This window comes from Spermophilus citellus (genome assembly GCF_964194105.1).
Source record: "Spermophilus citellus genome assembly, chromosome: 7".
Taxonomy (NCBI): Eukaryota; Metazoa; Chordata; class Mammalia; order Rodentia; family Sciuridae; genus Spermophilus; species Spermophilus citellus.
The window spans coordinates 164,299,962-164,326,938 of record NC_138188.1 but is presented as its reverse complement, the minus strand read 5'-3'; the positions used below and the strand labels follow the sequence as shown (position 1 = coordinate 164,326,938).

At 55.8% G+C, this 26,977-nt stretch overlaps 2 protein-coding genes across 3 annotated transcripts in view; both read left to right on the top strand.

Moving 5' to 3' along the window:
* TSPEAR (thrombospondin type laminin G domain and EAR repeats) overlaps nt 1-26,977 on the top strand; it is a gene marked incomplete at both ends in the record, with an annotated part of 172,471 nt that overhangs the window by 76,473 nt on the left and 69,021 nt on the right. The window contains one exon of the mRNA XM_081301996.1: nt 7,493-7,713. Within this exon, the coding sequence (XP_081158122.1) occupies nt 7,493-7,713 (221 nt within the window). The remainder of the gene's footprint in view (nt 1-7,492; nt 7,714-26,977) is intronic.
* LOC308653091 (uncharacterized protein) lies at nt 12,403-26,826 on the top strand (the record flags this gene model as incomplete). 2 transcript variants are annotated; one of them, XM_081301498.1, is made up of 3 exons in its annotated part: nt 12,403-12,599; nt 26,055-26,289; nt 26,419-26,826. In XM_081301498.1, the coding sequence occupies 3 exons, from the start codon at nt 12,403-12,405 to the stop codon at nt 26,824-26,826; spliced, it is 840 nt and encodes a 279-aa protein (XP_081157624.1). The 2 variants fall into 2 exon arrangements, with proteins under 2 accessions (XP_081157624.1, XP_081157625.1); XM_081301499.1 differs by lacking the exons at nt 26,055-26,289; nt 26,419-26,826 and adding an exon at nt 12,891-13,311 and having other exon boundaries at nt 12,403-12,791.

Sequence of the window (26,977 nt, the reverse complement as noted above, 5' to 3'; positions counted from 1 at the left end):
CTGGTCCCCGCAGCGTCTGTGATGGTGGGAGCCCTCCTTCACACTACCCATGTCACCACTGGTGTTTGGTGAGGGCTTGGCACAAGGGACTCTGTTTGGATTCTGACGCTTTCTGGGTGTACAGGGCCTCAGACGCTGGGGTCTCCACTGTGCCCCCATGGTCACCGCCTCACGGGAGCCCAGTCTAACCAGCTTGCGATGTCTTTGTTACCGTTGTTTTTGGTGACGAGTCCTGGCTTCCCCAGTGTTGAAGTACAACACCAGAGAAGCACGCCGAGGCAAGGTCAGAGTGGGAAGTAGAAGTTTTTTAAAGGACAGCAGAAAAGACCTCTCCTGGAGGAAGAGGGGACCCAAGAGGTGGAATCTGTGGAAGGGCGCTGTCTTCCCTTCTTATAGCTAAGGTCTTCATCCAGCTTCCCCCCATTCCTGCCTCTGTTCTGTTACCTTTCAGTGATGGATGTAGGTGGAAGGCCCTCAGGGTGGGGCACAGCGGGGCCAAAGGAGTAATCTGGGCAGGAAGGACTTTTGAGTCAGCCTCTCCAACTTTGCTGGGAGCTGTTTCATTAACATTTCTTGGGGATGGGCTCTGGGCCTTGGGGACATTAACATTCATGAGTTGTTCTGCTTTTCCCGGACTCCATTCTCAACACGGCTTCACTTTGGATCTTACTCGATATTAGACCGGATTTACCTAACTACACTGACTCCCTGTCTTTAAATCTGGCTTCATTCCCCCCTCTAATTTTGGGAACTCCTTACTGCTGTAAGGAGAGGGGGCGGAGACCATTCTGGCTTCTTCAGACTGAAAGGAGGCGATGTTGAGCAAGCAGTTTGGAGTCCCCTTTAAAAATCAGGTCTATCGAGTGGTCCATGATAGAAGTCCGATTGAGGAGTAACAGGCTGGAGGGCCCTTTCAGTGATGGGTGGTCATTTTCTCTGCGGAAGAGATTTTAGGTCCTCTACTGGAGTGCAGGAGCATCACTCCTCAGTTTCTTGGGAAGGAGAAGTCTCTTTGGGTATCGACTCAGGATGGCAGGCTTTAATCCGAGAGTGGGATCCAGTTCTCCTGACCCAGCACCTTTACTGCAGAAGGGGTGGACAAGATTACAGAAAAGGTCCTTTCCAAATGGGGTCTAGGTTTGGGGAGTTTGAAGGTTTGTCTTGATCATAACTAGATCTCCAGGCTCATGGAGAGGTGGAGAGGTAACTGGCTCAGACATGGGATATTTACGAATCTCAGCTTGAAATTTGGCCAACTGTGTGATATGAGCCACTAGATCTGCAGTTTCTTGGTCTTTAGGGATATCATTTCTTAGGAATGGTCCCCCGTTTGTAAGAGCTGAAATGGGCTGAGCCCTAATGTCTTTGGGTTGTTCCTGATTCTGAGCAGTGCCAAAGGAAGCACCTTAGGCCATGGGTGGTGGGTTTCTTGAGTGAGTTTCCTTAGGTGTCTTTTCAAAATATCATTAGTTTTCTCTACCTTTCCTGAGGATTGAGCTCTCCATGCACAGTGGAGATGGTATTTGACGCCTAAGGCTTTGGATATTCCCTGAGTGACTGCTGCCTTAAAGGCTGCTCCGTTGTCATTCTTCAGGCTTCGAGGCAACCCAAATCGTGGGATTATTTCCTGTAATAATGCCTTGACACCTCTCCTGCCTGTTCAGTTCGGGAGGGGTAGGCTTCAGTCCACCCAGTAAAAGTCTCTATCATAACCAGTAGATACTGGAATCCATTGCTCTTGGGCATGTGGGTAGAACCAAGTTGCCAGTCCTCCCCAGGGAACTGTCCCATCCTTTGTAATCCTGGGGGCTTTTGGCAGAATTAAGTGGATTATTTCTTTGGCATGTGTCACAGACTTTGATTATTTGGTGGATAGTCTTTGAAAGATCCTTTCCCTCAAATCTCTCTCGGGTTAATTTGAGAGCATTTTCTTCTCCTGGGTGGAAAGATTGATGTAAGGTATGTGAAATCTTCCACTAGGAATTAGCAGGTAAATAAAGTTTGTCATCGACCATTTGAATCCACCCAGAGGGTAAAAGAATACCTCCTTTAGCTCGTGCCTTGTGGGTTTCCTCCTGGGTGTATTGACGTCTTATCTCTGGGGGAGGGCCTGTCCATATCAAAGGGGCTAAGGTAGTTATCTGTGAATTCCCCTTAGCAGCCTCCTTGGCTTGTTGGTCTGCTAGTCTGTTCCTGTCTGCTCTCATCTATCCCTTTCTGATGTCCTTGGCAGTGAATTACTGCTACCTCTTTGGGTAAATGGACAGCCTCTAGCAGTCTTAAGATTTGCTCATAGTTCTTTATGGACGTTCCCCCAGTCATTTGAAATCCTCTTTCCTTCCAGGTCGCTGCATGTGCATGCAGGATCAGGTAGGGGCATTTGGAGTCAGTGTAAATATTGATTCTCTGTTGTTTCCCTATTTCTAATGCTCTTGTGAGGGCTATCAACTCAGCCAGTTGTGAGCTTGTGCCTGGGGGAGAAGGTTGTGCCTCTATGGTATCATGGAAGGTCACCACAGCATACCCAGCTTTGCGTTCTCCTTGTTCCAAAAGGAGCTCCCATCTGTGAACATGGTGAGCTCTGGGTTGGACAGGGGAAGGTTCTGAAGGTCCTTTGGGCTGAGTGATTTATAGCTAGGACTTGTTGGCAGTCATATTCAGGATTTCCCTCTCATTCCTCTGGGAGGAAGGTAGCTGGTTTTAAATTAGAACAAGTCTTTATTTGAGTTACAGATCCTTCTAAAAGTAGGATTTGATATTTTAGAAGGCGATTGTCTGAGAGCCACAGTTCTCCTTTTATATTTAAAATTCCTGAGAGATCATGGGAGGTGTAGACTATAAGGTCTCTTCCCCAGGGTGATTTTAATTGCCTCAGGGACTAGCAAGGCCACCCCTGCTCCTGCCCTCAAACAATGAGGCCATCCTGGAGACACTAGGTCAAGCTCCTTACTGAGATAAGCTACTGGCTGTTGAGCTGGTCCCTTCTTTTGTGTGACCACTCCTCGGGCTATCCCTCCTCTCTCAGTGACAAATAGGTTGAATTTTTGTTCAGTGGGTAAGCTGAGGGCAGGGGCTTGGAGGAGGGCCCCTTTCAATGCCTTAAAGGCCTTAATCTGTTCTGGTTCCCACATGAGGGAAGGCGTTCCTTGGCCTAGTGTCTCTCTGAGGAGGCTGTAGAGAGGCTTAGCTATCTCCCCACATCCAGGGGTATCCAGGGGTCCAAGGCCTACAGTATCCAGTCATCCCTAGGAGGCCTCTAAGTTGTCTTATGGTCTGAGGTAGGGGATACTGTCCTATGGGGGTTATTCTTTCTGGTCCTAGCTGGCAAGTTCCTTGAGCCAGCTGTAATCCCAAGTATTGAATTTGTTCTTGGCATAATTGAACTTTTTCTTTGAGACTTTATAACCCTTATCAGCTAAGAAGTTTAAAAGCTCTTTACTGGCTTCCTGACATTCCTTTTGAGTAGAGGCACAAAAATATGTCATCTGCACACTGTAGGACAGTCAGGGATGTCTTATCTCTTAACTCTGTTAACTCCTTAGCTAGGGTTTGGCCAAACAGATGAGGGCTGTCTCTAAACCCTTGGGGTAATACAGTCCAGGTTAGTTGAGATCCACTCTCTGGTTCCTCAAAGGCAAACAGATATTGTGATTGGAGTCTAAGGGTATACAGAAAAGGGCATCTTTTAAATCTAACACTGTGAACCAGGCAGCAGCTGCTGGAGTCTCAGATAACAGGGTGTAGGGGTTAGGGACCATAGGGTGGAGAGGAACACCTGCTTGTTAATGACTCTCAGGTCCTGAACTAGTCTCCATTCCCCACTGGGTTTCTGAATTCCTAAAATGGGCATGTTACATGGGCTGTGGCAGGGCACTAGAAGTTTCTGTCTTTTGAGGTTCTGAATGATCTTTAATAAGCCCTTTTTTGCCTCTGGGCGTAGGGGACATTGTCTCTGATGTGGAAAGACAGAAGGGTCCTTTAAGACTATTTTGATGGGAACTGCACTTTTCGCCCGTCCAATTTTGCCTTCAGTAGCCCACACTTCAGGGTTTATCACATTCTAATAAAGGCAACATAATGGCCCTCTCGGTCCTAAATTCATTGTAATGGACGTCTGAAGTTTTGAAACTAAGTCCCTTCCCAATAAAGGGGTAGGACACTCTGGGGCTCTCAGAAATGCATGAGAAAACATCACCCCGTCCCACTCACAACTCAGTGGGGAAGCAAACCTTCTGGTGATCTTGTACGGTCACAGTATGAGAGGACAGAGGTCCGGGGTAGGAGGTGAGCACAGAATAACTGGCGCCAGTATCTAAGAGGAGGGTGACTTCTCGGCTCCCTACGGAGAAGCGTACCCGGGGCTCACTGTGTGATAGGAGTCACGGGAGCCAGAGTTGAGCCCCGCCCCGTCAGGCCTGGGTGGAGGAGTCTGGCTTCAAGGACCTAGGCCCCCGAGGACAGTCACTCCTCCAGTGATCGCCTTGACATTTAGGACAGGGCCTTTGAGGGGGTTGCTTGGCTTGTGGGCTATCCCGTCTGAAATGACCTTCCTCTCCGCCAGGGAAACAAGTCCCGTTTGTGGATTGGGGAGCACTTCGTCCTCCTCCTGCACCCTGGGGACCTATTCCTCTGAGAGCCAGAACCAGCGCTTCAGTCCTTCTTCTGTCCCTGAGCTCTTTCCCCTTCTTCCCCTCTATGTCCCTATTATAGAAAACCCAAGTAGCAAGTCGGAGGATGTCATCTGAAGATCCATCAGGGCCATGTGCCAACTTTTGTAACTTCCTCCGGATGTCTGGGGCTGACTGAGTGACAGATTTGTCCTTTAAAAGTAGGTGGCCCTCTGTGGACTCAGGATCCACGGTGGTGTGTTTTCTCGTGGCCTCTCTGAGTTTCTCCATGAAAACAGCAGGGCTTTCCTGGGGGCCCTGAATGATTTCTGAGATCTTAGAGTAGTTAATGGGCTTTTGCTTGATTCTCCTGAGGGTCTCGAGGACCAACACTTGGAAACGGCCAATTTTCCAAGCATCTTGCTCGTCATTTGGGTCCCACTCAGGATCATCTCTGGGAACTGCCTGTGCTCCAGATGGGGGATGGGGTTTGCTCCTGGTCTGTTCTGCTGGGGAAGGAGTGAGGTGTAGGTCATCCCCAAATTCCTCGGCTGCTCTTAGGGCTGGTTCCTTCTCATTGAAAGTCAAGGTCTGGTTGAGGAATAGCATAATATCTTTCCAGGTGAGATCAAACACCTGGCATAAGTTTCGAAATACCCCAATATATTTATCTGGGTCCTCCGGAAATCTCCCCAAGTCTGTTTTTATCTGCCTCAGGTCTTGAAGGGAGAAGGGGATATGTACTTTGATTGGTACAAATTCTCCTCCTGGCATCTCCTGGAGAGGTAATATATTTGGTCTGTCTATTGGGGCAGACGCAGAGAGGCCAGGGTATGGGGGACAGGAGGGCCGCTGTTGCACACCAACAGCAGATGGAGATTTTGTGGGTCCTCCTGATTCTTTCTCCTCAGTAGGTGATTCCTTAAGATTTTCTCTCTTCATGGCAGATATCATGGCTAAGTCTACTTTACACTGTTGGCATAATTGGGGGTTTTCCCTTAGGGCAAAGAAAACCTGGACCTATGGCACCTCACACCATCTCCCTTCCTTTTGCAAAATTTATCAAGCTGTAAAATTGTATTAAAATTGATACTTCCCTCTGGTGGCCAGGTTTCTGCATCAGGGAGTTTGTATTGAGACCAGGCCTGGCGGCAGAAGAAAATGAGGCGCTTCTTCTTGAGCGTCTGAGGTTCCAATCTATCCCAATTTTTCAATACACAGGCTAGTGGTCCACCTGGCGTATTGGAAAGAGAGAAGCTCCCGTCTGAGTGAGAAGAAAACAACTCAGGTACCCACGCTGCACCGGAGAAAACTGTTCTCATTAGGGATGTCTCCCTAACCTTGAGCTTCCTAAATGGTCCAGAAAACCCGTCTCTCACCTTGCTTTGCCAAGGGGTTTCTGGTCCCCTTTAGCAAAGTGCTAGGGTCTCAGTTTGCCCTGTGCCAGAGACCCTGGGAGGATTCAGACTTAAGGGCCTTACTGCTTTCCTCCCGACCACTAAAAACCCATTGCAAAAGAGAATCCTGTGCTCTTTTGTTGTCTTTGCTCTGTAGACTAAAGGAGCCGCCTAAGTGTTAAGGGATATCTACTGGTTGTAAGGTAGCAGATTACCTTAGAGTTGATAAGATTAAGGAGTTGATTCTAAAAATGCCTCCCTCTAGCAGCTTAAAGAGAACACAGCACATTTTAAACATTGGGGCGGTAAAACAGACTAGTAAAAGTTACCTATGCACCTTAGGGAACCTGGGCAGATTTTACTAATTATCCCATGCCTTTCTCAGTCCTGCAACCTGAATTGCTAACATTTCTGACCTTCGAAGGAAGGGGAGCATCCAGGAGGAATGGATGCGGGGTTGGGAGTGTTGCACGGCCCATACGGAGGCAAATGTGATTGGGGCTTTCCCTCAGTGCCATTCATCTACCGATCACCCTAGATACCCCTGAGGGCTGTCGGAAGGGGGCTCAAGAGAAAGGAACCTTAAGAATCCTCTGAGAGTAGCCCAGACCGGAATTCCGCAGTTGTTCCAAACTCCTTCCTCCACCTCCACGCATCCGAGGCAGATCGGGATTCAGGACACTGTGTACTCACGCCAATTGCTCTCCGGGCCCAGACAGAAAAGTTGGAAGCGGCTTTGGCAGAACCCAACATGCCTGCTCTGTATTGAACAGGTGATTGAGAGCTGCCTAGGCCAGGAAACCTCTCACCCGAGTCTTGAAGAGTGGCGGCTGCACTAATTGCGTTTAAGTAGCCGTCGGGTGCCCACTTACCCTCCAGAAAGAAAGAGAGAGAAAGATGCACCTCAAACAGACATGGGGTGCGTAGAGAGGCGCTTACCTCGGTATGGGACCTCCAATATGTTACCCCTGTTGACCAGTGACGAGTCCTTGCTTCCCCGATGTTGAAGAATAACATCAAAGAAGCACGCCGAGGCAAGGTCAGAGTGGACAGTAGAGGCTTTAGTAAAGGACAGCAGAAAAGACTTCTCCCACCCAAGAGGTGGAATCTGTGGAAGTGGGGAGGTCTCCCTCTTTTATAGCTAAGGTCTTCATCCAGCTTCCCCCATTCCTGCCTCTGTTCTGTTACCTTTCAGTGATGGATGTAGGTGGAAGGCCCTCAGGGTGGGGCACAGGGGGGCCAAAGGAGTAATCTGGGCAGGAAGGACTTTTGGGTCGGCATCTCCATCTCTGCTGGGAGCTGTTTCATTAACATTTCTTGGGGATGGGCTCTGGGCCTTGGGGACATTAACATTCATGAGTTGTTCTGCTTTGCTTTCCCAGACTCCATTCTCAGCACAGCTTCATTTTGGATCTTACTAGACATTAGACCTGATTTACCTAACTACACTGACTCCCTGTCCTTAAATCTGGCTTCATCTTTGCACAGACCTGCGGCCCCTGGATGTCCTGGCGGAGGTGGTCCCTTTGGATGGCGCCGCGGGCAGAGTCAGGACGGTGCAGGTCCTCGGTGCCCGGGGCCTCCAGCTCTCGGCCGCCCCGCCCCGCGCCTGGAGCTTCCCTGCATCGAGGATTTTCTTCAGATGTGACCTCTTCCCCGAGGAATTTTCCATCGTCGTGACCTTGAAAGTCCCCCGCCTTCCTCCCAAGGTCAGTGCGATTTGGTTCTTGGCTTCAGGAAAAGCAGAGCTTCCTTCCTCTTCCATGTTCTCGACGCCAGCGCAGGCCAGGCCCCTCTAGCGGGTGAAGCAGGCTGCTCAGGCCTCTGGGGGCATCTTGGGATCGAGTGGCCTGTCCTGCTGGCGAGTGAGGCCCCCCACGGCAGCTGCGGCAGGGTCGGCCTGCCCCTGGCTGGGGGTTGGCTGGCGACACCCGAGGTTGTGCAGGGGTCTTATCCTGACGTCCTTTGGCACCTCGAAGGGTGCAGCTTGTGGCGGGCTCTCCTGTGGCGCATGGTGCCATTGTCCCAGGTCTAGCATGGCCCCTTCCCACCACCCCGGCCTGGAGGGAGGGAGGCCAGGGGTGCCCCTCGCCGCTGTCCCCACTCGGACACACACTGACTCGGACACCTGGGGTTCTGGGCGATGCACAGCGGACAAAGGTGGGTTTCTCTTGGCACTTCCAAATCGCCAGCCAAGGAGCAAAGCCCGGCAGCCCAGCTCTGGGCCGTCGGCAGACTGGGACGCTGGCGTGGCCCCCAGGGACTCCCAGGCTCCAGTCCTCCCCTCCTGTCCTGTGCTCTGTCTTGCCTGCTGGACGGCCCCTGCGTGTCGGCGTGCGGGGTCGCCCAGTCCTTCCACTCGCTCCCTCTCTTCCCACGTGAGTCCCCCATCGCGGGTTATGTTCTGCACCCTGCCTGTGACCTTCCCGGACGTGGCCATGTCATGGACGCCCCAGGTCTTCTGCTCCTCAGCTGGGAACCTCTGGTTTTCCCGCCTCTCAGCTGTTAAGGGGACGCTGCTGAGTGGTCACAGCCCTGCGAAGGGACACTGCTGAGTGGTCACGGCCCTGCGTGGCGGGCATGGTCTCTTTCCCCTGGGGACAGGCTGAAGTGGGAGCCTTGGGTCCGGGCCACTCCAGGGGTGACTTTTAAGAGCCAGCGGTGGCCAGGGAGGGTCGGGAAGGCTGTCCCTCTGGTTTCCAGAAGGGCCCTCAGAGCCGCAGTGGGTGTTGGTCCCTGCTGTGGTCCTGGGACCTGTGCACGGTCTCTGCCCAGCTTAGTGTGGCTTACTATGGCTCAGTGTGGCTCAGTGTGGCTCAGTGTGGCTCAGTGTGGCTTGCTCCTCCTTCTCTGGAGCCTTACGGTGGGAGCTGGGCCCGCGACCCTCAGTGCCATGACGAGTTGCTGTGACTCTCCCGGCTGGTGCTTTCCCAAGCTTTGGTCCCGACATCCAAAGGTCCCTCCCGCTCTCTCTTGAGGTCCTGCCACCCTCGAGGAGTGCAGCCCCATTTCCTCGGACCCGAGTTTCCCGGGTTTTCTGTTATTGGTTTTAGTTTCATCCTGCGGTGGCCAGAGCACATGCTTGTCTTCTTCTGTCCTTTGGAGCCTAGGAGGTTGTCTTCGGCCTGGCCCACCTTCTGTCCCCGACAGTGTCTGTCCGGGACAGAAGCTGTGTCCTCCCGCGGGGAGGGACGCTGACAACCCGTCAGAGCACCCAGGCCATCCAGGGTTCCGGCCATCTTCCTGGTGGACCCTCTGCCTGGCCCAGCCACTGCCGAGGCCTGAGCGTCCAAGTCCTTAGCCGGTGCTGCCTCGCGCCCCTCCTGTTGGCCCTGCTTGCTGTCACCATGTTGTCACTGCCCCTTTGTGGACATTCGCTCTGTTGTCCTGAGGCGCCTCCTCATCTCCAGCAAGACCTCGCCTCGGGGGTGGACCCTCCCTGCCAGTCCACGGCCACCACGGCTGCCCTGCGGCGGCTGTCTGTATTACACACTCACGCTCACTCACATAACACTCACATACAAGCTCACACACGCACATGCATGCACTCACACACGCACACTCACACACACGCACTCACAAGCTCACACACGCATATGCACACACCCACACACTCACACACATACGAACACACATGCACACACTCACATGCACACATAAGCTCACACACTCACATGCACTCACAAGCACAAGTATGCACATGCACACACACATGCATGGTCACGCATAAGCACACACATGCACCCAGACACATAAGCTCACACACTCACATGCACTCATGCACATGCGCATACACGAACACACAACATGCACAGTCATGCACAAGCACACACACACTCACATGCACACACACGCGCACACACACATGGACTGTCCTTGTTTGACTTGACTTCACGTTTGAGTCCCCCGTGTGGAAAGCATCTGGTGGAATCCTGATTTTAGAAATCTGCTCCGACAGTCTCTCACTTGATTCGATTCTTCAATTGGTGCGAGTTCGAGTCACAATTCCGTATTCACACATTTGCCTACTTACTAACTGCTCTGTGGCCCTGTCCGACAGGGGTGCTGTCCTGGTGGTCCGGGTGCCCTTCCGCATGCGTGTCCTAGCCGGGGTGGGCAAGGTAGCTGCCTGCCCCCGGCCTCTGTGTGGTCTGTTCAGCGTCATATTCTCCCGTTTCCGTGCCCTTTGGAAGGTCTTTCTTACTAATTTCCCTCGGGTGGTTTGCTGTCTCGATGGCCAGGGGCACGGTAACGGCAGCCGGTGGTTCCAAGGCGAAGGGCTGCATCTGCTGGAGGGGCTGTGCTTACTCTAGGCTGGTCCCTGGGGATGGGTACAGCAAGGTCCCCTCCCGGGCAGCCCGTAGTGTGGCCGCGCTCGCAGGGCCCAGCCTGGTCCTCCTGGCGTGGTGGCCCGCCGTTTGGGACTCGGCACTGCAGTGCCAGCAGGCGGTCGGCGGGCACTGACCCCGAGAGCTTGGCTCCCCTGTGTCCACGGGCGGCTGCTTGTCTCCACGGGCCTCGTGCGGCTCTTGACGTCCGTGCTGAGAGTCTCAAGGCGCCTCTCCACGTGCCCCCGTGGTGGCCGCACACCTGCTCATTTTGACTCACCTGAGCCGGCCTCCGGTCCGCAGTGGCCCGGCCCTGTGACACGTGGGCTGCCTTCCCTCATGGCAGCCTGGTGGTGTCGCGCCTGCCAGCCCTGCCACGGCCATCGCTCTACCAAAGCTGTGACTTCTGAGGAACCTGAGGAGACCAGGGTGGACGTGCCTGTGGCCGCGTCCCGTCGGGGCTGCTCCGCCCTTCTTCCCTGGACTTGAGCTGGCCCCGGCACGGCTTCCACTGCCCCACGCACCTCCTTGAGCCTTGCGTCACACACGTCCTCGCTGTCTTTAGGCCACCAACACGGCCCACGCTCTGATCCACTGGCCTTTTAGTAAGTGGGGAGAGGAGAGGGGCAGGCGTGTCCGTCCGCCCCTTGTGACCTGGAGCGGCCTCCGTCACCACGTCTTGGCTCTCACCTGGGCAGTTCCCTGCCGTCACCTCTCAGCCTGTCCCTTCAGGGACTGTGACCAGCCAGCTGGTGGCCTTTGGTGACCTGGGGGTCTTCACTCTGCCGCCGTGTCTGAGAGAGGGCTGTGAGGTCCAGGCTCTTGGTGGGTGACGCCCTGAGAGCTTGGCCTTCCGGCCTCCCGAGCCTGGGGAGGGGCCCACTCCCCTCCGTCCCTCCCCTGGCTCCCGCTGCTCTGACTTGACTTTGGGTGTTTTCTGGTTTGTCTGTGGATCTTTTGTGTGTGACCGACTTGGCCCTTGGAGTCCTGGGCGAGTAGTCGGCGTTTCCGTGGGTCCCGCCAGCTCTGCCTTCTGACCTGACTCAGCAGAGCTGCACCCGCGGAGGCAGAGAGGCCCGACCTGCAGCCCACTGGCCCCCAGCAGCCCGTGGAGCCCTGGGCCACATCGGCAGACTGCGGCCGGCATCACTGGGCCTGTCCTGGACACTTCAGAAGTGGCACAGAGTAGCAACCATGGCATGAAGAGACAGGGCCCATGACCAGAGCTTGGGGTGCTTGTCGGTCCTGAGCACTGGACGCGGGTGGCCACCCCAGCCAGCAGCAGCCCACAGGAAGAGGCCCCTGTGCTCCCAGACACGGCCACTAGATACTGGGTGTGTGTCCTGAGGGGACGGGAGCTGCCCGCCTGGTGTTGTGGCGGCAGGGTGCTCGCGGAGAAGAGCCATGTCCTCTGCACGGGGCTGCAGGAGCCCTGAGCCCTGCTGCAGGGAGACTGTCCAGGCCCAAGGAGAGGGGCTGCAGAAGTGGGGCGCCCAGCCCTCAGAGTCCCCCTCATGTGCTGGGCCTGCATCTGCTGCCCGCTGTCCGCAGCCCCAGGAAGACTTGCCCTCAGGCCTGCCCTGGGGACCAGCAGGCGTAAGCCCGCCCCAGGCTCCCTGACCACCAGCAGCGCCAGCTCCTGCGTGGGCCGGGCCAGGCGCCGAGTGGACCTGTGCAGAGTAGGGCACCCGCAGCACCTCAGGCCCAGACCCTGGGGCCCTAAGCCCACCCTCCCAGAGGGGGACGTCTGTGCTCAGAAACGAGCGCTCCTGAGGGACAGGGCTCTGGGCCCCAGAGGGCCACTGCCTGCCACTGTCCCTGCACGAGGGCACTTGGGCGCCATCAAAGCATCTCCGCTGGTTTCCTCCAGGGACAAACACAGCTCAGGACAGCGTGCACACGCTGGCCCGGGCACGCAGAGACGCAGCCTGGCGCCAGGCCACAGCAGGAACAGGAAGTCTTCCCTCTGCCTGGCCAGGGGACAAACAGCAGGGGTATAAAGGAGGGAGGCCGCGGCCACTCACCCACACCCACCCACACACCCACCCACGCTCCTCCAGCACACCCACCATGGCCGCCTCCACCATGTCCATCTGCTCCAGCGACCTGAGCTATGGCAGCCGCGTCTGCCAGCCCGGCTCCTGGGATTCCTGCCCCGACTCCTCCTGGCAGGTGGACGACTGCCCAGAGAGCTGCTGCGAGCCCCCCTGCTGCGCCCCCAGCTGCTGTCAGCCCAGCTGCTGCCAGCCCAGCTGCTGCGCCCCAGCCCCCTGCCTGACCCTCCTCTGCACCCCAGTGAGCTGTGTGTCCAGACCCTGCTGCCAATCAGTCTGCACCAGCTCCTGCACCCCCTCCTGCTGCCAGCAGTCTAGCTGCCAGTCTGATTGCTGCAGCTGCTCCCCCTGCCAGCCGTCCTGCTGTGTGTCCCTCTGCTGCAAGCCCGTGTGCTGTAAGCCCGTGTGCTGTGTGCCCGTCTGCTCTGAGGCTTCCTCCTCCTGCTGCCAGCAGTCTAGCTGTGAGCCCTCTTGCTGCTCCTCTTCCCCCTGCCAGCAGTCTAGCTGTGAGCCCTCTTGCTGCTCATCCTCCCCCTGCCAGCCGTCCTGCTGTGTGTCCCTCTGCTGCAAGCCCCTCTGCTGCAAGCCCGTGTGCTGTGTGCCCGTCTGCTCTGAGGCTTCCTCCTCCTGCTGCCAGCAGTCTAGCTGCCAGTCTGACTGCTGCAGCTCCTCCCCCTGCCAGCCGTCCTGCTGCGTGCCCGTCTGCTGCAAGCCCGTCTGCTGCTACAGACCCTCCTCCTGCGTGTCCCTGCTCTGCCGCCCCGTGTGCAGACCCGCCTGCTGCGTGCCCGTCTCCTCCTGCTGTGCCTCCTCCTGCCAGCCCAGCTGCTGCCGCCCGGCCTCCTGCGTGTCCCTGCTCTGCCGCCCCACCTGCTCCCGCCCGGCCTGCTGTGGTGTCTCCTTGGGCCAGAGGTCCTGCTGCTGACCGGCCATGTCCCCAGGCCAGTGGGCCCAGGCCCCACCCTCCAGAGTAACCCTGGCCAACCCTTACTCCCACAGGACGCGCGGTGCCCTGGCCCACTCTGGATCTCTTTGCCTGGAGCCCCTGCCCCTCGGGTGGGCAGTGCTGAGCCTGGGCAGCCTGGTGGCCCCCATGTGGCGTGCCCTCTGGGCGTGGGCGGTCTGTCCTGCCCTCCTCCTGCCCCGCTGGAGGGAGTGACGGTCAGCAGCGTCCCCCTGGAGACCCGCTCGCGCATCTGGGCCAATGGTGGGAGCTTGGGCGTGGTGTGGGGTGGGCTGACTTGGGGACCTGGTCTGTGTCCAGGGTGACTGCACCCGCAGGGCTGCTGTCCCTTCCCCTGCCGGCCTCCACTCAGGGAAGCCTGCCCCTAGGAGACCCGGGTACCTCCGTGCGGCTGCACAGTTAGGGACAGAGGCCCGCCTGCCCAGCACGCCTGCTCTGCGCGTCCATCCTCACCTGGCCCCGCTGAGTGTCCCCCTCCAAGAACCCCCGTGTCCTGGCAGCACCCTGGACTCTCCCCCTTGTCCTCTGCCCACTCTGCGTCTCCCGAGTGGCCCTCTCCCACTGAGTCAAATAAACCTGCCGGCCCTGACCCTCACTGTAAGCTGCCTTCTCTTCTGAGCGGTGACCTCACCGTGGCCTCTGTCCACTGGGTCCCTGCGCCCTGTCCCTCCTGGTTCTGTTTCCCATGTGCTTCCTTCGAGGTTGAGCCACGGTCCCTGCCCTGAAGGGTGTCAGGGGGCACCTCAGGGGCCTCAGGGTGCCCAGCGGCCTGGGGAGCAGGGCCAGCTCCCACTAGATTCGTGGACCACCCGACAGATCCGGCGTGAGCCGCGGGTGCCTTCGGGCGGGAGGCCACGGCCCCTGCGGACCCCACCGGGTGGGCGGGGGTCCTGGCTGGCCCTGCCTGGGAGGACAACCCTGGAGCCTACTTGGCGAGTGTCTCCCCAGGACCCTCCAGGCAGGTGGCTCTGGCCTCGAGTTCTGTCCCTTCCTCCAGCCACGCCCATCAGGCCTGGCTACTCTGCCAGGTCAGCGAGGCCGTGGGGGACGGGGCGGCTCTGGGGTTGGCTCAGGGCTCGGGTCCGAGGGAGGAAGAGCCCTGACCCAGGGCCCGTGAGCCCGGGGGGGGGGATGAGAGGCGTCAGCCGTGCCCTCACGTCCAGCGGAGTCCAGCCTTTCAGCCCGTCACGAAGGGGCCCGGGAGCCGAGGCGTGTCCAGGGGACTGTGGCCACTGACGGGTCAGCCCGTGGGGTCACACGGGGCCACTGAGAGAGCCAATGAACCCCGTGACGCTGCGTTCACTCGGGAGGCAGCTGCCTGCTGAGTTGCTTGCTGGCGTTAACGGCCGTCTGAAGGCCCTGGTCCTCGGCTGACCCCATAGGTGCCTTCATCCCCTGAGAAACCCCCAGAGCTTGCACCAGACGGCACGGGAGGTCCAGCCGGAACCCACGGCCCGCTTGGACCCAGCTCTGAGCACCCTCTCAGCCTCCTGCCCCTCTTGGGGACATTCTTTCCTTGGTACTTTCGGCAGATAATTGGCCAAGGGATCTGACCACCAGGCGCCCGGAGTGGGACCCGGGAGATGTCCTCCTCCCTCCCGGACTGATGACCCATGTCTGCCCCTGTCTCTTGGGGTGACCCTCCTCTCTCGCCGTGTCCAGTGTCGTTCCCCCATCTGTGCAGACCCGGGGCAGGGCCCTGGCCACTCCCTGGCCACTCCCTGGCCACTCCCTGGCTGGGGTGCACAGGTCCCGGGAAGGCAGGACGGGGAGCCTCCTGGGCCGCTTCCCCCAAGCCAAGTCCCCGGGCAGGGGAGTGGGCACAGCTGGACGAGCTGCCCGGCCCTCTGAGCAGCGTCTGGCCTGGGTTGGAGGAGCTGCCTTGTCCCTGCGCTCAGTAGGACCTGCCCCTTAGGTGACCTGTCACCAGCTGCCCTGCTCGCTGGGCCACGGTGCTGGCCACACGGGCCCCTCGTTCCCTGGCACCGGGCGCACACAGTGGCTCTCCCACTGCCCGTGGCCAGCCAGCCTGGCCCGGCAGCTGGCCTCCCTGCCCCTCTGGGTGAAATGCTGGGAGCGTGTTTCCAGTCTCGAACCTGGTGTCCAGGCAAAGCCCACAGCTGCCCAGCCACAGCTGGCCCACAGCATGGGCGCGAGGCTGGACAGGAGAGCAGGCTGCTGCCCACAGCGCTCACCCGCTGCCTCCTGCTCTTCGTGACGTGGGGTTTGTTTGAAGGTGACGTGGGTCACCTCTGTGGTTTGCTCTTGCGGCCACCTGGAGAGGCGTTTTCACCCAGCGCCAGGCACAGGCGGGACCTGTGGCCGGCAGCCTGCCCACCCTGGCCTCCCGCCCGGCCTCTGCACTCGAGGCTGCCTCTTGCTTCTGCTCCCGTCTGTCAGAGGCCGCCGCGGGCGCCAGCTCCCTCCTCACTTCTGTTTTGGGAAACCCCTGTGCTGGCGCCATCCTGGTGCCCATCCTGTGCTCTGTGCTCACTTTACATTTACCAGGTCAAGGGAGGCAGGATCGCGGGGCACGGCCCCTCAGTCCAGCTCCGCGCTGCAGGGGTCGGGCCTCGGTGGAGCTGCGAGCCCTGCGACGGCTGCTGGGCCGTCTGGAGGTGGCGATGGGGCTAGTGACACGTCTGGATGTGGCCTGCGTGTGCCAAGGGCTCCTGGGCTGGAGCCTGGTTCTCGGTGACGTGAGGGTGGTGGGACCTTGGCGCTAGGGCCAGGGAGGTCATTACTGCCCCTCCCGCCTGTGGCTTCTGTGTCCCACGTGACGTGTCCCTCTCACTCCCTCCCACCACAATGCCATCTGCCACAGTGTGACACAACAGCGGGGACCCTCGCCAGAGGCTGGCACCATGTTGAGGGGACTCCCAGCCTCCAGGACTGGGAGTTAAGCAGACCTCTTTTCTTTATAACAGCCCTGCCTCAGGTACTTTGTGACAGTGGTGAAAAGCAGGCAGAGAGCTCCTCTGTCACCCAGGGGTGCACTGGCTGCACTCACAGGTGCCAGGGCACCAGCAGTCAGTGGCGCCCATGTCGTCCTGGAATAAAGCCCTGGACTCTTACTGCCATTCCTGTGGGACGCGGTGCGCTCTGGATCTTCTACGCGTTCGTGTTTGCCGCTGAGCACAGCTGGCTCATGGAGGCCGCGGCGTTCTCCTGACTGGGTGTCCACACCTCGCGCCCACCCTCTGCACCTGCCTCCAGCTCTCACTCTCTGTTTGCTCTCTGCGGTCTTAGTCCTGGTGCTCCAACCAGCACCATCAGCTGGGGCTGGATGCAGCCCTGGAGGCTGCCTGGGGGCTGCGTGGGGGCTGCCTGGAGGCTGCCTGGGGGCTGCGTGGGGGCTGCGTGGGGGCTGCATGGGGGCTGCGTGGAGGCTGCGTGGAGGCTGCGTGGAGGCTGCGTGGGGGCTGCGTGGGGGTTGTGTGGAGGCTGCATGGGGGCTGCGTGGAGGCTGCGTGGAGGCTGCGTGGAGGCTGCGTGGGGGCTGTGTGGGGGCTGCGTGGAGGCTGCGTGGGGCAGTCCTGCTGACCGGGACCTTGGGTGAGGCGCCTCACACTGACAGTGGTGCCTGCTGGCAAGTCCTGATGCACTGGAGGGACCCCTCCATCCTCCTCCAAGGCACTGGCCTCAGTCCCCCGTCCTCAGACCCACCGTCCAGGCCCCATCACCCCACGGACCTGCCTTGAGCGGCCACACGGGGCCAGGTGTCAGCAGGCTGTGTGTCCATGGAGAGCGTTGGAAGGGGCTGCCCTGAGGAGCTGCCGTAGTCTGCAAAGAGCCAGTGTGGACCTGGCGCGGCACACGCTGTCCCTGTCCCGCGGACGTGGCCACACTGTGTTCCCCTGGACCCGGCTTGTGGCAGCCTGACGAGGTTCTCCCTGCTGGGGGGACCGGCTTGTCCTCTGATCGACAACCGGCCCGTACGCGTGGTGAGTGCTCTGAGGACCGGCTCCCGGGAGCCACTCAGTCCCCCGTCCAGACACCGCGATGGTGCTCACTGTCCCGAGAGCTGGCCCTGGCCACCCCCTGGTCATCGGCGTGGTCCATGCGGTGCTCTCTCCCTGGCCACGGAGCCAGTGTGGCAGGTCTCGGCTAAACCCGCTGCTTACTGTCCCTCCTGCCGTCACGCTGTGGCCGCGTCTTCGCTGCCCGAGGAACGCCTGGCTCTCCACAGAGCCGCTCACACTGTGGGCCACCTGCACGTCCCTCCAGCAGGGGCGGGTGGTCTCTTCTTTAGTTTTGTCTTCTCATGTACGACAGCATGTGTTCTGACGTGTCCTACAGACGTGGAGTGGACTTCCCATTCTGTGGTGGGACATGATGTGGACTAACTGTCGTGAGTCGTAGGAAAGTTAGGTCTGATTCTTTCTATGTCTTCCTGTTCCCCCTCCCTGCCCTTCCCCATCCCTCTTTGTCTAATCAACTGAACTTCTATTCTTCCCTCCCCGTCTTGTTGTGCGCCAGCACCCACACATCAGACAGAACGTTCAGACTTTGGGGTTTGGGGATCGGCTTATTTCACTAGCTTGAGAGTCTCCAGGCATGTCCACTTACCAGCAAATGCCACAATTTCATTCTTCTTTAAGGCTGAGTAATATTCCATTGTGTATATGTACCACATTTTATTTATCCATTCCTGTGTTGAAGGGCACCTGGGATGGTATCATGGCTTAGCTATTGTGAATTGAGCTGCTCTAAACACTGATGTGGCTGAGTCACTGCAGTGTGCTGATTTTAAGTCCTTTGGGTATAAACCTAGGAGTGGGATAACTGGGTCAAATGGTGATTCCATTTCAAGTTTTCTGAGGACTCTCCATACTGCTTCCATAGCGGTTGCCCCAATTTGCAGTCCCACCAGCAGTGGATGGGTGTGCCTTTCCCCCATGTCCTCGCCAACACTTACTGTGGCCTGTATTCTTGAGGATTGCCATTCTGACTGGAGTGAGGTGAAATCTCAGTGTATTTTAATTGCCTTTCTCTGATTGTAGAGGAGTCGAACATCTTTTCATGTATTTGTTGACATTTGTATTTCTTCTTTTTTGAAGTGCCTGTCCAATTCCTTTGTCCATTCATTGACTGAGTTATTTGATTTTTTGGTGTTAAGTTTTCTGAGTCCTTTTTATGTCCTGGAGATCAGTGCTCTACCCAAGGTGCACGTGGTCAGGATTTTCTCTCATTCTGTCGGCTCCCTCTTCACACTCTCGAGGGTTTGCTGTGAAGAAGCTTTTTAGTTTGATGTGATACCACTGGCTGAGTCTCGATTTCACTTCTGTGCCTTAGGAGGAATTTGCAGCTCTGGGTCTGCATCTTCCTCCAGTAGGTGCAGGGTCTCTGGCCCAGTGCCCAGGTCCGTGACCCACTCTGAGTCGAGTTTTGGGCACGGTGAGCGATCTTCATTCCGCTACGGAGGGATTTCCAGTTCCCAGCACCGTCTGTTGAAGAGGTCACCTTTTCTCCAATGTATGTTTCTGGGCCTTTGTGCAGCGTGACTTAACTGTGTCCCCATGTCCCCTGGTCTGCACCACGGGCCTATGTCTCTGATCTGGTGTCAGTGCCGTGCTGGTTTTGTTCCTGTAGCTCTGAAGTCTAGTTAAGGTCTGGTGTTGTGAGGCCTCCGGCTTCACTTTTTTTCTTTCTGAGAATGGCTTTGGCTGTTCTAGGCCTCTGTTTTTCCGTGTGAATTTCCTGACTGCTCTTTCTACCTCTATGGAGGACGCCATGGGGATTTTAATAGAAACTGCATCAGATCTGTCCAGCACTTTGGGTGGTAGGGCCATTTGGACCGCGTACTCGGCCTCTCCAGGAGCCTGGGAGATCCTTCATCTTCTAAGGTCTTCAGCTTCTTTCTTTAGTGTCCTTTACTTCTATTGTCGAGGTTTTCTCCCCAAGGTTGATTCCCCAGTATCTGATCTTTTTCAGCTGATTTGTCATCGGTCACATAGGAACACGACTGCTCTGTGGCTGAGCTCCTCGTGAGTTCTCCAGGTCTTCGGGTGGAGTTTATCTGGAGACTCCTGTCGTGGGCACAGAGGGTCGCTGTGAGCTCTTCTCTCCCCATCTGTCTCCCTCTAATTCCTTTCGATGTCTGATGGCTCCGGCTTGAATTTCCAGAACTGTGCTGAGTACAAGTGGTGAGAGACGGCCTCCCTGTCTTGTTCCAGTTTTTCAATTTTTCCCCGTTTAGGATGATGCTGGCCTGGGCTGAGCGTAGGTGGCTTTCACAAGGTCTGGGTCTGTTCCCACCGTCCCCAGGTTTCCTAGGATTGCACATGAGGAGGTGCTGCATCCTGACAAATGCGTTCTCTGTGCCTGTTGAGATGATCACATGGTTCTTGTTTTTAAGTCTATCAGTGTGATGAATCACGTTGATGAACCAGACTTGCATCTCTGGGTGACCCCACTTGATCACGGTGAGCTATCTTTTCAATATGGTTTTGTATGCGATTTGCTAGAATTTTATAAAGAATTTTTCCATCTATGTTCTTCAGGGATATTGGCCTGAAGGTTTCTTTCCTGATGGGTCTTTGTCTGCCTTTGGAATCAGGGTGATAGCTTCACAGAATGCGTTTGGAAGGCTCCTTCCTTCTGTATTTCATGGAATACTTGAGGGGGATTGGTGTTGGTCTTCTCTGAAGGTCTGGTAGAGCTCAGCTGAGAATCTGTCTGGTCCAGGGCTTCTTTCTTGGTAGGTTTTTGATGGTGTCTTCGATTTCATTGCTTGAAATTCATCTGTTTAAATTTTCTATGTCCTCCTGATTCAACTTCTGAGATTATCTGTATTTCGGTAGCATCTGTCATGATATTTTCTTTTTCACCACAAATTTTAGTAATTTGATTTTTTCCCTCTTTCTCTTGGTTAATTTGGCTAAGTGTTTATAAATTTTATTTATTTTTTCAAAGAACCAACTTTTTATTTTGTTGATTTATTTGGATTTTTTGTTGTTGTTGTTTCAAGTTCATTAATTTTGTCTCTGATTTTAATTATTTCTTGACTTCTGCTTTTGGTGTTGATTGATCTTTTTTCTAGGGCCTTGAGATGGAATGTTAGGTATTTACTTGGCGACTTTGTGTCTTTTCACGATGAGCTCCCCTCTTAGAGCTGCCCCCTGATGTCCCAGAGGTCTTGATCTGTGGCATTGATCTTCTCATTTACCGCTAAGAGTTTTTTCATTTCATCCCTGATTTCTTGTGCTATCCATTGGTCATTCAGTGGCACATTATTTAGTCTCCAGGTGTTAGAGTAGCTTCTGTTTTTTGTTTATCATTGATTTCTAATTTTACTTCATTATGGTCTGATAAGATGCAAAGTATCATCTCTGTTTTTTGCATTTGCTTCGTGGTCTAGGATATGGTCTATTCTAGAGGAGGATCCACGTGCAGCTGAGAAGAAAGTACTCAGTCATTGATGGTAGAATATTCTATGTACGTCTGTTAGGTCTGAATGATTGGTTGTATTATTTAGTTCTATAGCTTCTTTATTTAGTTTTTATTTGGAGGATCTGTCCAGCAGTGAGAGAGGTGTGTTAAACTCACCCAGAATCATTGTGTTGTGGTCTCTTTGCTTTTTAAAATTGAGAAGCGTTTGTTGACATACATGGATGCTCCATTGTTTGGACATGAATATTTATGATTGTCACGTCTCGTTGATGTACAGTTCCCTTAAGCAGTATGGAATGTCCTTCCGTCCTTCTAAAGTCCACTTTAGCTGAGGTGAGCTGTGTGTTGACAGGACTCGTGTGAGGGGTACTCCTCCCATCTTCTCACTCTGTCCATGGATGTCTTTATCTATGAGGCGAGTTTCCTGGAGACAGCGTATTGTTGGGTCTTGTTCTTAATCCAATTTGCAGTCTAGGTCTTCTGAGTGACGAATTTAGACCATTTATGTTCAATGTTATTATTGGAAATGATTTTTATTTGCTGTCATCTTATTTCTGGATTTTAATTTGAATGAGTTTCTGCTTTGATTGGCTACTCTTTTAATATTTATTTTTTAGTTGTAATGAGCACCATATCTTTGTTGGATTTATTTATTTATTTTTGTTTATTTATTTATTTATTTGATGTGGTGCTGAGGCTCGAACCCAGGGCCTCGCACACTCTAGGCGAGCACCCTACCGCTGAGCCCCAGCCCCAGCCCCAGCCCCAGCCCCTGACTGGCTATTCTCATAGTGTAGTTCCTGCCTTTGCTGGTTTTCAGTTATACCTCTCATTTCTTCTTCATGAAGTATTTTATTGAGAATGTTTTATAGTGCAGGCTTTTAGTTGTGAACTCTTTTAACTTTGTTTATCATGGAAGGCTTTTATTTCATTGTCAATCTGGAGTTTAGTTGTGCTGGGAATGGTGTGCTTGGCTGCTTCCGTTTACCTTCAGAGCTTGGTACACATTGTTCCAAGACCTTTTAGCTCTGGGGGTCTGGGTTGAGAAATCACTGAGATCCAGATTGGTTTGCCTTTAGATTTTACCTGCCGTTTTTCTCTGGTAGCCTTTAGAATTTTTTCCTTGTTCTATTTGTTAGGCATTTTCATAATAATGTGCCTTGGTGTGGGTCTGCTGTAATTCTGTGTGTTTGGTGTCCTGTAATATTTCTGTATTTGATTTTCCATTTCATTGTTAATGCTTGGGTAATTTTCAGCTCTGAGCCTTCATCTATCCTGATAAATCTTATATTTGGTCTTTTCATGGTATCCCATATTTCTTGGAAGTTCTGTTCATGGTCTCCTAACATCTTTTCTTCATGGTCAACTTTATTTTTAAGATTATATATTTTGTCTTCATTGCCTGAAACTCTGTTTTCCAAGTGCTCTTGTCTGTTGGTGATGCATTCCATTGAATTCTTAATTTGGTTTATTGATTCCTTCATTTTTGAGAATTGGTGCTTGACTTTCTTTCAAAGTCTCTCTCTTTATTGAAGTGATCTTTCACTTCTTGTATTTTCTCTCTGATTCCAAATCTTACATCATCCTTTACCCCAGATCAGTTTAAGAACATCCTAAACTCATTCTCTGACATTTCTTCCACTGTGACCTTAATGGGTTCTGTTGTTGAAGTACTTTGCTTTGTTTGGGGCAGTTTGTTTCCTTGCTTCTTCATGTTGTCTGTGTGTCTGTCCATCTCACAGTGTGGGTCTGAGGCAGTAGTTTGTACCCTGTGGGCTTACAGTGCCCTGAAGGTGCTCCTCACCATTTAGGGGAAGCAAATAATAACAACAACCAATGCAAACAATGTACAGCATTAGACAGAATAGTTCCTACTGTGATATCTACAACGTTAATTATCACCGTAAACAGAAACGATGTGACCAGTTACTGTCCACAGTAAAAACAAAGTGTGCAAAAGTGTTTACGGTTTTGAAAAGAGAACAAAGAGAGAACAGAAGTGATGTAGGATGTGATGATTATGAGGGGGGAGGAGAGAAAATAGAAGTTAATAAATTAAAGAAATATTGAAAGAGAGAACAATGGAGATTGGCTGTTAGCAGAAGAAAAGAGAGAAAGAGAATCAAGGGAAACAGAGAAGGGAGAGAAAAATTGCATATAAATAAAAATTTAGAAACATAAAAATGAAAGAATATAAGCCCAAACTGAATCATGCAAATCCAGTCCTCAAAACACTACTCCTCAAAACACTGGTCCATCAAAAATAAATGCCTTCACACAATGCAATAAGTGAGAAAAACGTGACAAACGTGACTATGCAGAAGTGTCCGGGACCATTCAGGTCACAACTGAACAGAGAAGAAGAAGAAAGGGGGAAAAGGTCTAATGAAAAGCTACAGAACGGTTCCTGTGGGTCGGATGTTCTCGGCTTCCCTTCCCAGAGCACTGGGTGGGTTGTGGGGTGAGGGGTCCCACAGGGAGGGCCTGGAGCGGGGGGGCTTCCTCGGGCTCAGGCCGGTCTTCACGTGGTGATGGCCTGAAGATTCTAGATCAGTGCCCTTCCCAGGACCAGCGGCTGCCAGTCCATGTGGCGGGAGGCCCTCCGGGGAGCTTCCCTGGGTGCCACTGTGTGGCGGACCCAACCTCTGTCCCCTGGGTCCCCTCTGTCACCTGTATTTCCTGGTCTCTGGGTTTCAGTCTCCAAACTCAATTAAAATACTCATTAAAGTGACCATTTAAAATTCCTGTGGGATGTGTCTCCCAGCTGGTCCTGCAAGTGTGGGGGCACTGAGGGTGTCCACTCCGGGTCCCCTGTGTGAACCCCTCTCCGTGTTTGAGGATCTCCTGGTCACTGAGGCCCCACGGTGGCTGTAAAGCGACTCCTTCCTCGGCCCCCGCAGGAGCTGGGTGAGCTGTGGCTCCTTCCCACACAAGGATGAGTGCGGCAGCCTGGGGCTCAGTTCACCTGTGACCTTCCCCGTCCGACACACTCAGTCTCTGAACGTGTGGCTCCCTTAATCCCCTGTCCCCTCCACTCTGCTCCGGGTGCCCCTCGGGCACATGCCACTGCTGGTGACAGCGCTGGGGATTTCTGCCTTACTTTGTCCCACCCCGAGTCCCCGTTGGCTTTGACCGTCCAGAAGTAATGCCCACTAAAGTCCACCCTTTTGTCGCCCACCGTGATGGGAAGCTGCCCAGGTGCTTTCCTGGTTTCAGGCCATGGAGCAGCTGGCCAAGCCACCTCCACGCAGCCATCTTGAGTGTCCAGTGGGATGTTTGAGTCCTTCTGTTCTGTGTGAAGTGTCCTCCGTTGCTTGTCCCCTTCCTTCTCCGCTGCCTCTTGGAATGGGGACCCTGATGGGGAGCAGGTCCCGGGTACAGAGCGGGTGGCTTCAGCTGTGCCTGCGGGGCCATGTGGCCTTTCTGTGCTGAGGTCTGAGCAACTTCGTGGAGACGTGAAAGTGGACATGGCAGGTGTGGAGTGCCCAGGGGCCTCACCACGAGGTCACTGCTGCACGATGGCTTCTTGTGGCCCTTGAGCTGCGCTGGGGACTGTTCTTCCTGGGGACATGGGGTCCACCTTCTCGGATTCTGCTCTGAGCGTCCCTCTAGCTGTGGCCCCTGCTCCCTGCCCAAGTCTCCGCTGTGACATGCTTGGTGACCTGGGTCTCCGCTGTGACATGTTGGTGACCTTGGTCTCTGGCATCACCTCGGGGGCCACAGGGTGCCAGGCCAACAGCCATGGGCGTGGTGTGCCCTGGTGTCCACTCAGGGCCACTTGGCTCGGGTGGAATCTTAATCAAGACTGAATGATCTCAGTGGAGGGGAAGGAGCCACAGCCGAGGACCCCAGGCCAGTCACCTCCTGAATTCACAGACTCTGGTGTCGGACCTTCATGACGTTTCCCAGGTCACCCTCCTCTCTGTCACCATCTATGCACTTCTGCACCTCACCCTCGGGGGACAGCATCGATGGCTTCTCCCGCCCTGCTCTCCCTGGGAGGGGCGGCGGTCTGTCTCCTCAGCCCCACCGAGAACACAGCCTGGGACAGCCACTCACTCCATGGGTGACACACTCTCGTGGTGACAACCTTCCACGTGCAAATATCAGACACTGACGTCCTTTCCACGTCCGGGCTTCTTGTTTGGCTGGGCCTCTAGGACAGCAGTGGAAGGTTCCAGGGCCTGTGGGCCTGCCCACCTGACGTGGACACCTCATGAGCTAGATGATCCACAGGAACCCTGGGCCACTGTGGAAGCTGGCTCTCCACCCTGTCCAGGACTGTGTGGCTCCGACCCAGCTGGGGCGGCCACGGGACCTGGAAAGGTTCTTGGAGGAACTCTCCGCTGCCCGTGCTGGACCCGGGATCTGGGAGGGGACATGCTGACTGTCCCCACCCTGTGTCATGGCTACTCTTCCAGGCTGACCCCCTGGGCACAGGCCTGGGCCACAACACACCCCTCCAGCTCCTCCACCCACCTCACTCCACACCACCTCCTGCTGGTCACCCCCTTCCTCAGGTGCTGACCCAGGACCGCCATGCCATGCCAGGTGACCACAGGCTCTGGGAGGCTCAAGGGTCAGACGGACAGACTGATCTATGCCCAGGTCTCACTGTCCCAATGCAGCGACTGTCCAAGGAACCCTGGCCTCCCTGGAATGTACATCTCCACGGGGACGAGGTCTCCCTGTCCTTGCTGCCCACGCCAGCATCAGGTCACAGAGACCAGCCGCAGGGAGGGCCACCCTCGCCTGGGCTTCTGCCCAACCCAGGAGGCTCCACAGGACAGGCTGGTCCACTGCGCACAGAGGCCAAAGACACACAGAACGTGTCCCCGGGGCCAGGAGCCAACACCAGATGCCCTGGCAGGTGGCCCACGGGGGGCAGGTGCAGGGTCAGACCACAAAGCAGCACCTTCCTTCCAGGTGACCCAGGGGACAGACTCAGCAGGGCAGCGGCTCTGCCAGCACCAAAGGGGTTTTACGAGCTGAGCCCTAATGAGGGGCCTCAGGCGCCAACACCAACCAGGAAAGGGAAGGACGCGGCTGGGAAAACTGCTGGCCCCTGGACGGGTATAAAGGACAGAGCCCTGAGTCCTCACACACACACACTCACACACACACTCACACACACACACACCCTCCTCCAGCACACCCACCATGGCCACCTCCACCATGTCCATCTGCTCCAGCGACCTGAGCTATGGCAGCCGCGTCTGCCAGCCCGGCTCCTGCGATTCCTGCCCCGACTCCTCCTGGCAGGTGGACGACTGCCCAGAGAGCTGCTGCGAGCCCCCCTGCTGCGCCTCCAGCTGCTGCCAGCCCAGCTGCTGCGCTCCAGCCCCCTGCCTGACCCTCCTCTGCACCCCAGTGAGCTGTGTGTCCAGACCCTGCTGCCAATCAGTCTGCACCAGCTCCTGCACCCCCTCCTGCTGCCAGCAGTCTAGCTGCCAGTCTGATTGCTGCAGCTGCTCCCCCTGCCAGCCTTCCTGCTGTGTGTCCCTCTGCTGCAAGCCTGTGTGCTGCAAGCCAGTCTGCTGCAAGCCTGTGTGCTGCAAGCCTGTGTGCTGTGTGCCCGTCTGCTCTGAGGCTTCCTCCTCCTGCTGCCAGCAGTCTAGCTGTGAGCCCTCTTGCTGCTCCTCTTCCCCCTGCCAGCAGTCCTGCTGTGAGCCCTCTTGCTGCTCATCCTCCCCCTGCCAGCAGTCCTGCTGTGTGTCCCTCTGCTGCAAGCCCCTCTGCTGCAAGCCCGTGTGCTGTGTGCCCGTCTGCTCTGGAGCCTCCTCCTCCTGCTGCCAGCAGTCTAGCTGCCAGTCTGACTGCTGCAGCTCCTCCCCCTGCCAGCCGTCCTGCTGCGTGCCCGTCTGCTGCAAGCCCGTCTGCTGCTACAGACCCTCCTCCTGCGTGTCCCTGCTCTGCCGCCCCGTGTGCAGGCCCGCCTGCTGCGTGCCCGTCTCCTCCTGCTGTGCCTCCTCCTGCCAGCCCAGCTGCTGCCGCCCGGCCTCCTGCGTGTCCCTGCTCTGCCGCCCCACCTGCTCCCGCCCGGCCTGCTGTGGTGTCTCCTTGGGCCAGAGGTCCTGCTGCTGACCGGCCATGTCCCCAGGCCAGTGGGCTCAGGTCCCTCCTCCCCACCCCGGTGTCCTGACCCCAGCCTGCAGGAGCTCACACAGAAGGACCAGCTCCTGCCCTTCCTCCCTGTCCAGCCCAAGTCTGAGGCCTGCGCCCTCCCTGGCTGCTC